The 12,868-nt window shown below is 36.4% G+C and overlaps 1 protein-coding gene across 6 annotated transcripts in view; it reads left to right on the plus strand.

Annotated features, from left to right (window-relative positions):
* CDK5RAP2 (CDK5 regulatory subunit associated protein 2) overlaps nucleotides 1-12,868 on the plus strand; it is an 83,948-nt gene that overhangs the window by 24,609 nt on the left and 46,471 nt on the right. For all 6 annotated transcript variants that reach the window (XM_010570998.1, XM_010570999.1, XM_010571000.1 and 3 more), the window contains 4 exons: nucleotides 1,155-1,325; nucleotides 2,090-2,263; nucleotides 8,723-8,820; nucleotides 11,878-12,008. In XM_010570998.1, coding sequence (XP_010569300.1) covers nucleotides 1,155-1,325; nucleotides 2,090-2,263; nucleotides 8,723-8,820; nucleotides 11,878-12,008 — 574 coding nt within the window. The remainder of the gene's footprint in view (nucleotides 1-1,154; nucleotides 1,326-2,089; nucleotides 2,264-8,722; nucleotides 8,821-11,877; nucleotides 12,009-12,868) is intronic.

A 12,868-nucleotide genomic window follows, 5' to 3' on the forward strand; every position in this document is an offset into this window, starting at 1 on the left:
TAACGCAAACAATGGTGGTGGGAGAGAAGTTGGAAGGATAGAGAAGACATGTTATAGATTTTTCTATTTCCTCTGCTCTTGCATATTTTCCACTCTGTAACTGGGAACTGACTGTTAATTACATGCTAATAGTTTTGTATATCTTTCCATCGATTTAGCGACTGTCCCAGTTCATAGCAAAATGTAAGGAATAGGAATTGTTTGATGTTATTGCTTGGAACCCAAGGCTTTATTGGGTGGTTAGACTTTGAAACCCCATAGATGGCTACATTTTCAGATGGTGGATTTTCAAGTGAAGTGGAATGGGATCTGTAGGAATGCAGAGGAGAAAGCTGTAATTGTGGTGTGTGTCAAGTGTGCGACCTGCGAACTAGGAGATACTGCTTTTTACATTGCAGTGGTCCATGTTGATCCTAACAGATCTCAAAGTCCCTTGCCCTTGCTATTGCATAAGGCTATTGCAAGAGATTGTTCCTGTGTTTTAAAAGCAAAATGGACAAGAAGTATATGTTTTTCTGATGGGGAACTAAGATGCAGAAATGATGCAACTAATCGTGGAGCTGCAGGAAGTAATTAACAGAGCCAGAATCAAGATGAAGTTCTGTTCACAACTTCTAATCACAAGACTGACCTGATTGGTTGTTTGAAGTTTGTGCTCTTGACAAAAGAATATGTTCTAACATTTCTGACCTTTTGTTTGATGCAAAAGTAACTTACAATGTTAGTGCAAGAATTTCCATGGTGTGATGAGAAAAAGAGCAAATGACAAACTGAATCACCCGTAACCAATTTCCGCTTATTTCTAGCAAGGGAGTAAATTGACTCAGAAGTGACTGTTCATTCTGACAGTGACAACATCTGGGTGCATGATATTCCCCACACCCTTGTAGTCTAGTCATTCTGTATGAGAAGTGTTTAAACAACAACCACCTAGATTTTTAGAAGACAATACTGACACCTCATCTAAAAGTTTTCTTTCTTTAATTGTATTCATTGATGCCAAGAGAAAGACACTGGCTCAAATGCATTCTCCAGACAGTTTGGTTATATGAGTAATTTAAAGCAATGGAAAGTCAAGTTAATGATGTGGGTTGTTAGTCTTAAACTTTTTTTAAAGTTGATTTGCTAAATACTCAGTTTCTTTTTTTTTGTAGGACCTTAGAAATCAACTAGAAAAATTACATGGTGAAATGACTGAGAAAGAAAAAGCAGTTGAACATCATTACAATATTCTTTTGAGTGAAAGCAATCAGAAGTTGCAGAGCCAAGAACTAGTTATCAAACGGCTAACAGACAATGTCAATCAAAAGGATCTACTGCTTCAGGTAGGTAGACTTAAGTTGAAATGAAGAATGGAAAGTTATCATTTGATTTTGTATGAGGAATTATTACAAGATCACATTTGTGTTTGGATTTGCTGTTGATTTTGATGATAATCCTTCACTTTTTGTAATACTGTATTTGCAGAACAGACATATAATTATAGTGTGTGTGGTATTCCACAAGTTTTCTTGTTAGGGCTTTATGAAGCGTGTGGACAGAGGAGGAAGAAAGCTTTACTAATACATATGTAGAATTTTCACTGTTGTGGGTAAGATACTTCAAAAGCTCTGAAGTGCCTATGATTTTCAGTTTATTGTGCAGAAACTAGAAGTTGAGGAATAGGTATAGATACTGAAACATTTTATCTTCTTTTTTTGGAGCCCATTCAAAATGACGTATGTGAGAAGGGAGCTGCCTGAATGTTAATGGACCCCTGCTCAGTTTTTTTTATAGCTGGAGGTACAACCCTGAAAACTACTGATGGTATTCAACCAGCAATGCAAAGAGTAATATCTGAGGTTGCTCTATACCTGCAGACCAAGGTGTATGCCTTGACTTATTTTTTAATACTTAAAAGATTGGATAGGTGGGGAAAGCTTCTGTTTGATCTTTTTTTGCTTCTATTATGTTAAATCAGTAAAATATGGCACGTAAAGAACATGTGCCCGATCATCCTTGGATATTCTGAATTTTGTTTGTTTGTCTATTGTGCAGTATAAAACTAGAGTAAATTTTGTAAAACTGTCTCATTGTTTTCTTTTGTTAGAAACTTGATGGAACAGTTAAAGAAAAGGATGCAGAATTGCAGGAGCTCCTGAATAAGTACAAGAACCTTCTAAGAGCCAATGAAGAACTTGAACTGAAAAATGAGGGCTTAGTGAAGGAAAAATGTGCTGCACAGTCTCAACAGTCAATCATCAAGATAGTCAGAGAGTTAGAGGTGAGTTTTTCATAACTCTGATCATTTGCAGATAAATACCTTGACTTCAAATTGAAGAGAATTTTGACTTTGGCTTCAAAGTTTTGGACTCATATATGTTGTAATTCACCCACGTAGCAAGGGCTGTTTTTCCTTCATATCAGTACCATATCAAAATGTTCTGTATTATTAAAAAAGATAACAATGGTGTTAGTAATAATTGTGTCGTATGATTTGTATGATTGTGGTGGTATTGATCTTGCATCATAAGAGTATATAGTATTGCACTCTGATGAGTTTATATGGCATCACTGAACTCTTTACTCTCAGAAAGCATGTGAAATGTTTTGCCTGCCATAAAAAGATAGAGTTTTGTGCTCATTAGGGCAGACATATTTCCCTGAGTGGGAGGGTATCTGCATTTCTGAAGAGAGGTGCAGAGGGGTGTTTGTGTACTTCTAATAGATAAGGGGAAAGATTGCACAGAGCTAGTGACTGCAGGAGATAAATGGGGTGTGAGGATAAAAAGTATAGATGGGAATGAAGATGTGTCTAGGACAAGAAGAAAACTACTTTACAGCAAAGAAGAAAGGAAATAGTACGAAAATATATATATATGTGTGGACAATATATGCCCATTATTTTACTTGATGCCATAAATTGAAAAGACTTGTTAGTACCTGAAATCAGAGGTCAAAATTCAAAGTCTTAAAAGGTAGAGTTTCTTCCTTCCCCCTTCACCTCCCACTTCTGTACCAGCAAGAAGAAGTCGGGTACTGTTAAGAAGTTTTTGAATCACTTGCCGACTCCATCAGTGCATTTTTTTTGTTATTGTGTACAGATTATTGAACAAGTAAGCTGCTTTTGAAGGTACATTTCTCATCTTTTTTTGGTGTTGTTTGCAGCCTAGTATGCTAAGGTCTCCAAAAGCATCAGGCAAAGTAGAAAGAATTAGACCAGTACATACTAATGATGGAGAAAGCTATTTCGTTTCTTTAATAATATATTAGTCATTAATGAGATTTTCTCAAGGAAGTTTAAAATAAAGTGACCCAATGGCAAAGGAAACAGGAGTGCTGTGTCTTGTGTCATGTTCTGAACACACTAGTGATGAGGTGCTTAATATGTTATGGGCACTATTATTAAAAAAGGTAGATGCAAGCACACATTGAGTCATGGGTTATTTGACAAGCTCGGAGTAAAGGAGCTGCATCACTGTTTGCTAGGGTGCCAGTGCAGAGTATATCAAAGTATATGTGAATATACATGCAGAGAAAATACAGTCTGTAAAAGGTTGAGTAGAAATTCTACCTCTGTAAAACAAACTGCAGTGCATGCACATAACTTCTGTCACAAAGGGACCTAAGAGTGATGGAAAATCATACAGAATTAATGAAAATCAAACACTAACTTTCCTCTATACACCCCACTTCCAATACGGATGTATAACTAGGAGAGAGAACAGTGGCAAGCAAAGCCATGCATGGTAATGACCCAGTACCCACCTTCTAATCACAGTCTATTCTCTATTGCGGGTTCACTTAGTGATTGTGAACAATACCTAATCACAACCCATTGTCCTCTCAGCTCAACTTCTGTGTAAGGTATCTCCTGTAAGAACCCACTTCGGCATATTAATCATAAGTTTTTGGACACAGATTATCCAAAGCTCTGCTCTTATTGCCTGCCTTGGACTCTTTGATGACTTTACAGTGCTGCACCAACTCTCAACAAACGCACAGCTGGATCCTCCCCACCAGGGAGAACAGAAACCAAGCTCTTCTAGCCTCATTGATCTTTAAAGTTGAAGATACTGAATTGAGAGATGCAGAACTTTCTCTCTTTCATCATACCTTTTTAGTTTATTTTAATGTAATGATAAATTTTAAAGCAACCAGCATCCAAAGCCCTGCTGGGTGCCTTGGCCAGGCCAGGGAACATAAATGACAGTTTCTAATTAGAGTTTGCATTCTTGAGCCACTGTCATGGGCTGGAGAGAGACTGTGTGAGGGCACTGATAATTAGGTTAGTCATGCAACTGCTGACGTTGGTATCTATGAAGTCTTGGAATGAAATGTATTTTACAGCCAAGGAATTTAGAAGTGCAATGGACTCCATATAATTTTGGAAACTTTAGTTGGTTTTGGGCTTACTGCTCTTCTCTCACAACCAATACTTCTACACTTAAAAGCTTTTTTTGTTGGGAGCATTTGTTAAGTAAATATATTTCTAACACAGATGTTTAGAACTTTGTGGTTCATTTTATTACTGAGAAAAGCAGCAAAACTGAGAAAAGTGGCTCTTGCTCAGTCCTTGAGCTGTGTTTCTGGGTTCTGTTGTGTTGCACATGTAATCTTGCACATGGCGTATGCCGCAGTAAGGGGCCACCGCGATAGAAGTTTTAATTCTAAATTGATTTCTCTAAGTGTAAAAATAATTCTTGGATTTGCTGTTATGTAGCCTCTTGTGATGTCCATTTTTGGGAGGGGGAGCTTATATACCACTTGAGACTGGAGTAGGAAATGTAGTTAGCTGATACACTGCAAGGCAAATCTGATGTTTCTGCAGACACAAGTCAATTCCGAATTCCTGTATGATCAGCAGTTTATTTGACTTTGGTTATAATTACTCCTGTATTTAAGGAGTTAATACTGTGCAATCAGGGAACTGAAGAATACTGTGGGCATACAGTTGTGATGTAATTTGCTGCAGCTGGAGAAATGATAGTCAATGCATGGAAGTTATTCATGTAGCTAGCTAAAGCATTGCTGTTGGTAGGTGTCATAAGAATTGGAACTGGTGCATTTGTTGTACTGCAGACATGTATTAGCTGTTGAAATTGATGCAGCGTGCACATCGTTGCTGAGTCGTTGTGATTATGGGAAGCGGTGTAGTTGACTTTATTTTTTATACAAGCATCCTGTCTATTAAATAGTGATCAGTGCATTGTAGTTGTTGCTTTCAGTCTCTTGAAATTGATGTTGTGAGCATATAAACGGGGTGATAGTTCAATTTCTGATTTGATGAGATTAGTTTATAGCTGAAAACAGCAATCTTTTTTTGTCAATATCTATGTTTTAACACACTTTAAACATGATGATGCTTTTTACCTGTGACACTGAGCATGGCCTGGTGATGGGAATGGATGTGGTTGGTGCGTCTCACGATTTCCATATTAGCAGAAATTTAAATCTTAATTGAGTTAGCCTGATGAAGTGATACTTAGATGTACATAGTCCGCTAGTCTTGCCTCACACATCACCAAGAAGGGCCGTAAGTTCCCCGGAGTCAACAGCTTTGTGACATTTTCTGTGGTTGACATGACATCTTCTAAAAGTCATCAACAAAGTCTTTTGCTATAGTATTTTCATCTTTAGATACATGACTCAGTGGCCTGTAACAATTTTAACCTCATTAGCAATTGTTTCATTTATGGTAGACCACACATAAAGTTTACTGCAATGTTAGAAGAAATTACCAAATTTTGGTACTGGTGGATGGATGTATGAATCAGTGATGAGGTGTAGGTTATGGCCTTCTCTCAAACATTCATCCTCTAACCTTCAGAGATTTTGAAGTGATCCTGCTAGTTGTTGGAAGCAAGAGAGTATTCAGTGAGGCAACCGGATATTCTTGTGACTTTGCCAATAAGTTATTTATTGTGGAGGTATAAACCTTTTACTTTCATTGCTTACGATTTAAGAAACCTTTAATGAAAGTAAGTTATGTTTTCCACCACTGCTGCTTAGCAATAGTATTTCAGACTTAAATATAGACTTTAATGTATTAGATTGCTTCCTTTCATGGGAATATAAATCTTTCACTGCAATATGGTCCTGGATGTCTTGCAGCTATCTCCTCTAACACATTTTCCCTCACACCATGTGTCAAGAGGTTTAATGTTTCATTAACTCCCACAGCATTATGGTCTATTTAAGTTACAGAGCTGCCTTATGTTTTGTGTACTGTTGGGGAGTTGATTGGAATAATTCACTCCTACGCTTTATTTAGAAATGACAGTGATAATGTAAAAAAAAAAAAAAAAGTTCATGCTGTATCTTCTTATCCCTATTCATGAAAGATTCTGAAAAATCAAGAACACTTCTTCATGATTTTGCTAACCTCTACCTAGCTAGTTGAATTTAGAATTTAATAATTTGGGTATAGTCTGTGACATTTGGAATTAAGAAACAGCTCGTGTCTCCCGTTATGCAGGAAAAAAAAAAAAGAGTTAGGAGGATTTCATGAGCTTACTGAGATTTTGGTACAAATGTAGAACTAAATTAACATATGAATTCTAAAAGAAACATAGGAAACCACAGCATGGTTCTGTGTGTAACACTGCTTTGTTAATATAGCAGTCATAGACCCTGAACAATTGGTGACAACCGTTATCTAATTTGTGTACCGTAAACTCTTCAGAGTGACATTACTTTGCCAGTGCTTCAGAAAGAGCTTTTAATTAGGATATAGTTCTGTAGTGTCTTCAGTAATAATTGCAAGGCTTGTATCAGACATATGGAAGAGTTCACTAGAAATTTTAACAGACTGTTAACTGACTAAATTAAGTCAAAAGATTTATTTCTTCCTGTTGCTTTCTACGTCATTGATCAGTGTCATTGTGATCAAACTTTTTCCAAGTTAAATTGCAATCTGTGTATGTTTAGTGACTGTTCTTGAAAGGCTGAGATTCCAACACATTGATAAGACTCCTTAATTCAGGCTGTAAGATGTACTTTTTTACATGGTTTTTTTTGTGAGATTTTTTTATTAATGGACTCTGGATCACCCACCTCCATCTGTTTGCCTTTGTGTTTCTCAGTACTCAGTCAGCAGAAACCATTGCTGCATGCTACTCCTCTGCTTATCTAGATAATAAGCTTGAGATGAAGCTCAGTATTTTGCACTTCATATACAACATAGTATTTAATGTATAAATTGCACTAGAACTTGGAAACATTTGTTAGAATACAGCTACCGTTAGGAATGATGGTAGCTGAACATGATACATGTGTACAAAGGCAAGGACACTTCTTCAAAGAATCTTTGTGGTTAAATGGTAGGAGCTACTTTTTCTGTGGTAAGATCTGTCATGCAGATTACCTTAACGGGAGTAACTTCATCAAAACTTGATTACACTTGCAAAATATTATTTAACATATTTGCTAGCATACTGTGAAGGATGAGTGTAAATAATTAAAAGCAAACAACAGTTGTCCTTGCTTTTGTACTGTTTACTTTGCAGAATACTGAATTTTTCAAATTAACAGAGGTTTTGCATCATTAGTGTGAATTAGTGAGATTCTACTGTAGCAGATTTTTTGTTGCAGTTCCTTCCTTAGGAATTGCAATTGGAGTAATAACAGCTGCTTAAAACTCCTGGGTGTAGATTTCTTCCTTGTTATTGATCTGTTCGCTAATGATTTAGTATCTCTTGAGAGTTTTCTTCACTGAGATTCCCCCTTAGCTGTGCCACATTTTTTGTTCTTCCTTTCAGTTTTCAGTCGAAAAAGAAAACTGAGGGGAGCAACAAGGCCTGCTATTCTCAAACGGAGGCAGAATATGTGTGTCTGACATTAATACATCTAAATTTGCTATAGATATCCCAGTTATTTTCTCTCCTGAGGCGGCTGATACCTTAGATATTTTTATGTAATAAGTGCAAGCAAATACTCCTTTAAATAGCTGCATTTTTTTGCCTCCTGCTGAAAAAGTGGCTGTATGGTTGTTTTGGAGTGAAAAAAAGTCTTGGGAAATTAGTGGATCCTTACTGAGAATGTCGCATAAGAGTCTGGATTTATTTTAATAATAATAATAATAATATACTTTCTGTGAGCAAGACTGCAGGTAAACAGTTTTCTTTTATTTGCACAAGTAAAGAAGCAGGTTGTAGTGACCCAGCTGTGCAGAAAGCTGACTCAACGAGCCTGTATCTGACATGTTCATCCTTTATTTGTTGGCTCGATACAGTCCTTTTTGTTGGAACAGAATTTGCAGAAACCCCTCCCCCAAAGAAAGCCAATTTTATCTAGAACACAGAGAGGACCGTTAGGACAGTGTTCTAAAATGTGGGCTTGGAGCTTGGGCTTGTCTACTTTCCCTTCCACTCCTCTGAAATAGCTACCTCTGCCACGTTGTTCCTGGGTTGTTGAGTTGTAAGCTTTGGAATGGAAATGAGGATGCTAGAGTTGGGGGGGGAAACCTTTTTAGACTGATCAAAATGATGAAGCACTGTTTAGATATGTGACTCACGGTAGGTAAATAGTGAAACAGTATTTGCCTCCTTTAATAATAGCTGTTTTTAAGTATCATGAATGGTTTCCAGATTCATATTAGGCTTTGGAGGTGGGCAGTCCTCTTCAGCAAATTTGGATTTCTGCTTCTTTCACATTTTCTTCAGGACACAGGTATACACATAGTTGTAGACATGCGAACTAAAAAATTACATTGTAAGCTTGGTATGTTCTTGTTTTAATTTAGGAAAATAAAGAAGCTGAATATGAAAAGCTGATCCTTGCTTTAAGAAAAGAACAAAATATTTATTCTACACTAGTGAAGACCTTCAAAGAATCGGATAGGTAAGTACTTTTTCTATTTTAGTGGATAATCTAAACTCAAAGGGCAAAAGTCAGAAGTTGTGAAAAAAAGGTGCAGCTTAACTGAAGTGGTGATTAATTTATACTGGCCGATTGTTCATAAGGCATAAACTACCTGAAGTAGTCTTCTTAAAAGAGGAATATTTTTGTAAGTGAGGTTATGTTATCTAAATTACTTAAATGTTTCTGAAAATATTTCTGTTTGGATTGGAATCTTGGATGAACCAGATTTCCATTTAGGTACCAAAGTAAGCAGCTAGGTTTTCAGGAGTTACGTGTCCTTGTGTTGGAATATAGAGGAAAAATCAAATCGCAGTGAACTTTTGGGTGCTGGATGTTTTGCCATGGTACACTTCTAAAATACAGATAATGCTTATCTTAAAAGTGACACTGAGAATTTTTATGAGAATATAAGCTGGTAAGATTTTGGAGAAGGTTAAACAAAACAGAATAATTGAGGTTTGCATAGTATGCTTTCAGTGTAAAGCATTCAGAAGTATGGCAGGAGCAAGTGTTTTTAACCTTTTAAAATCAAAGTACACAACATTTTAGAAATCTGTCGCCTACTTTGTATCCTATTATTGCTCGGCAGTTGAAGAGGAGACATGATAAAATAAAGAAAATTCTTAGCCTTTAGGTAAAATAAATTTAAATGTTTTATGAAAAATTTACTTTTACTGTTATAATTACAAATATCTTAATTAGGTATTGACAGCATTTGAGAGCTAGCTCCTGACTCTTCCTGCCTGAAGGCAATGGTTATACCTGCCAACTTTGTGGGAACGTGTGTTTGTATTTTGCAGTTGGTTTATAGACCACTAGAGTTTGGAAACCATGAAGTGAATAGCACTAGAGTAGATGAGATCTGGTATTTGAATTAAGCACATTAATGGTAATGCCATCTTGTGCTTGGCCACAGCTCAGAAGCTGGTTTTATACTAGAATCTTTTTCATTAGAAATAGTGATACAAGTCAGATTATGGTGATTATTTCTTACCTCTGGGAAGAGAGCAATGTCTTTTGTAACTTTTCTGTTGAACAATCACCAAATGAAGGAAGAACCCAGTTTATTTTAATATTTCATATGGAGGGTGTGACCTGACATTGAAACACATTCTGTGGGTAAGGCGATTGTCAACACTGTCTAGTAATGACAACAAAGTAACATAGCCGTGATCCTAGTTTTTCTTAGAATATCTTTCAAATGAGGAAGATTATAACTGTAGTTATAATTGTTAGGGTAATAGGAGTTTTGCAATTAACTTCTGTAGGATCAGGATCTTTAGTTCTGTTTATTTCATACGGACTTACAGGATGCACAGAGCAGTGCATGTTACGCAGTGATTTGCAGTGGATGCTCAATGACTCAACAATAGAGCTGGAAGTTGGAGGCAGGTCTTCTTATTTCTCCTCCTCCTAGTTTTGTGGGCTGAGATGTGCTGTAAATCTCATCATGGAAGACTTGAACCCCTAAAGTTCAGGGGAGCTGATAAACAAGCCCTGCAGATAAATTCAGCTTCCGAATTTGTGTTAATTGCCGTCAGCAGTGACATGGATTTTAGGGAAACATCCGTTTTCTTGCTGACATATCTTCTTTTAGGCATTATTTATTTTAAGCAACATGGATGGTTTTTTTTTCAAAATAAGCTACCGGATACCAGGACCAAGACATTTCTTGTCTCTCCAAGTGGGGAATCAATGCTTTTTCTTATAAAACCTTTAATGCATGAAAAGGAGAAAATGTGCTTACTTAGCTTCCAGTAATGTGTTGGTTTGTTTTTATTCTTAATTTTTTGCTGAGCTTTTAAGAGAGCTTGCTCTTCAAAGATACTCTTGAACGAGGGAGAATTGTTTAAAGCAGTAGTTTCTTGTGCAGGAAACTGACAACAGCACGCTTGTCAGAAGGCAGACTGAGAGTCTTTTCGTACATGTTGCCTTTTAATTAATGTGTTTCTGCAATATGCACTTATTCTCATGCAAGTATGATGTGCTGTATGTTCCTGTATAGCCTCCTGTAAGATGGATTTAAATTTTTTTTTTAAAGGTTCCTAAATTCTTTGGCATTTAGTGCAGTGCACTGGAAATTCTACAGCAGCTTAATTTATCTTAAAACACTGAGGTTCTGAGTGAAGTAAATGTGAAAATAAATAATACTATGAGTTCAGTAACACCTTGTTATTTATTTGTTACTAAATCCAATTTATTTCATTTTAATACAATTTCAGTTTTTAGTGTACTTAAGTCTTTTTATGGACTGATCAGAACTGTCTTGTCGATGTTGTTGAAGGATATGGGGAAGATCTAGCAAGGGACAGCTAGAGGTGCTGAGACAGTGAGGCCTGAGGGGCAGTGACTGATGCTAAAGAAAGAGCTTCAGTGGGCACCTTGGAAGAAAGGTGCTTAAAGAATTAATTCACCTTGACAAATTATCATTTGTAAGTTTTGGCATTTACACCCCATTGAGATAATTCAGACAATTTAGACCTTAAAAGGTCTTTTTACAGACCGTCGGATAAATGAAGAAATAAAACAGTTAGTTGTGTCTGGGTCATATTCTCAATGAAACACGATTTTTTATTTTTTTCTTAAGTGGAGCATTAGATTATAGAGTATGGTTCTGTAACAAGGGAACAAAGTTTCCATGGTCACCGTATAATGGAATACACAGTGCCATCAGTATTATGTGATAATGATACTTTTCTGGCATACTTTTCAGAAGTTGGTAATTTTGATTTTCCTTAAAAAGAATTAGACAGAAGTTGGCTGGTAGAATACATCCGTCATGTTTAAGCTGACTTACAAGTAGCACAGCTCAAAACAGCAAGAAAAGGCTGTATATGTAAACGTTTAGTCTCATCCTTCTATGTAGGGATTTGATTGTGCTTATGAATCCAAATGATTGTAACTGTGGATGAAAAACAGTGATGGCTAATGTGAAATGGGTTTTTTGTGGAAGCCTGGATGTATAAAAGATGCTGAGGTGCACAACAAAATGTTTTGAATTGAATCTTGATGATATTTTTTTTCCTCCTTTTTTAGTATAAATAGCTTGCAGACAGAACTAAACAACATTTTCACGCTGCGAAAACAACTAGAAGACGACATTTTAGCTAATCGGAATCTACAGAAGGTCTTAGAAGATCAGATTAAGGACATTAAAAACCGACAAGGTCTGTATACATGTACAGCACATCCCTTTTCTTGATCTTCTTGCACAAAAGAAAACTGGTTTTATTACAGTCGGTTTACTGTGATGGAGAAGAAAGGTTTGAGAGTAGTAGAAGATGTGAAAAGACTTCTTTTTGGCTTTCTACACTGAAAATTATTTGGGGGATTTGTAACAAAGTCTTTGAGCAATCAGGGCAAAAAGGGACAGTTTTTCTTTTTCCATGCATCAAATGTTAGTAATTCTATGGCAATTCTACTACAGTGATCATTTCAAGCTGCCTATGATTTTGTACCCATCGAATTTACTGTTTTCTGCAGAAGTCAGAGATTCCTGCCTTTGAATAAATCTGTGGGCATGGGATAACTTTCTGACCATGGAATGTAATTATTTCACAATACTTTGGTAAAGAGCTTGTGTCTCAGGAAATGGCTAGACTCCTTCTAACAGAAGAAGTATTTCCAGAGAAAATAAAAACAGCTAGCGGTTTTGTTATTTTGTAATTCAGAAACAGTAGAGCTTTTAAATATAATATTGTAGCTTTTTTATTGTACTTCTTTGGAGGTGTTTTTAGTATATACTTAGATACAGAAAAGAATAACGTAAGTGGACATTGTTAACTATAGTTTACTGCATACATACAGGTGTATCTGTTTTATTCCATAGGGGATCTATAAATAACAATAAAGCCTGTTCACTTACCCCTTTCAACTTAGATTTTCAATTTTAGCATCACTCCCTTGACAGCTATGATAAGTGACAAAAGGTCACTGCTGTTTCAGAGTTTCCAGCCTCAAAAGCACAGAGATGATGAGCAGCCAGGGTAGGCTAAAGGGTCTTGTGGATACTCCTGGGTTCTCAGGA

The sequence above is a fragment of the Haliaeetus leucocephalus genome, unplaced genomic scaffold (genome assembly GCF_000737465.1).
Source record: "Haliaeetus leucocephalus isolate CR32 unplaced genomic scaffold, Haliaeetus_leucocephalus-4.0 Scaffold306, whole genome shotgun sequence".
In the NCBI taxonomy this organism is placed as follows: domain Eukaryota; kingdom Metazoa; phylum Chordata; class Aves; order Accipitriformes; family Accipitridae; genus Haliaeetus; species Haliaeetus leucocephalus.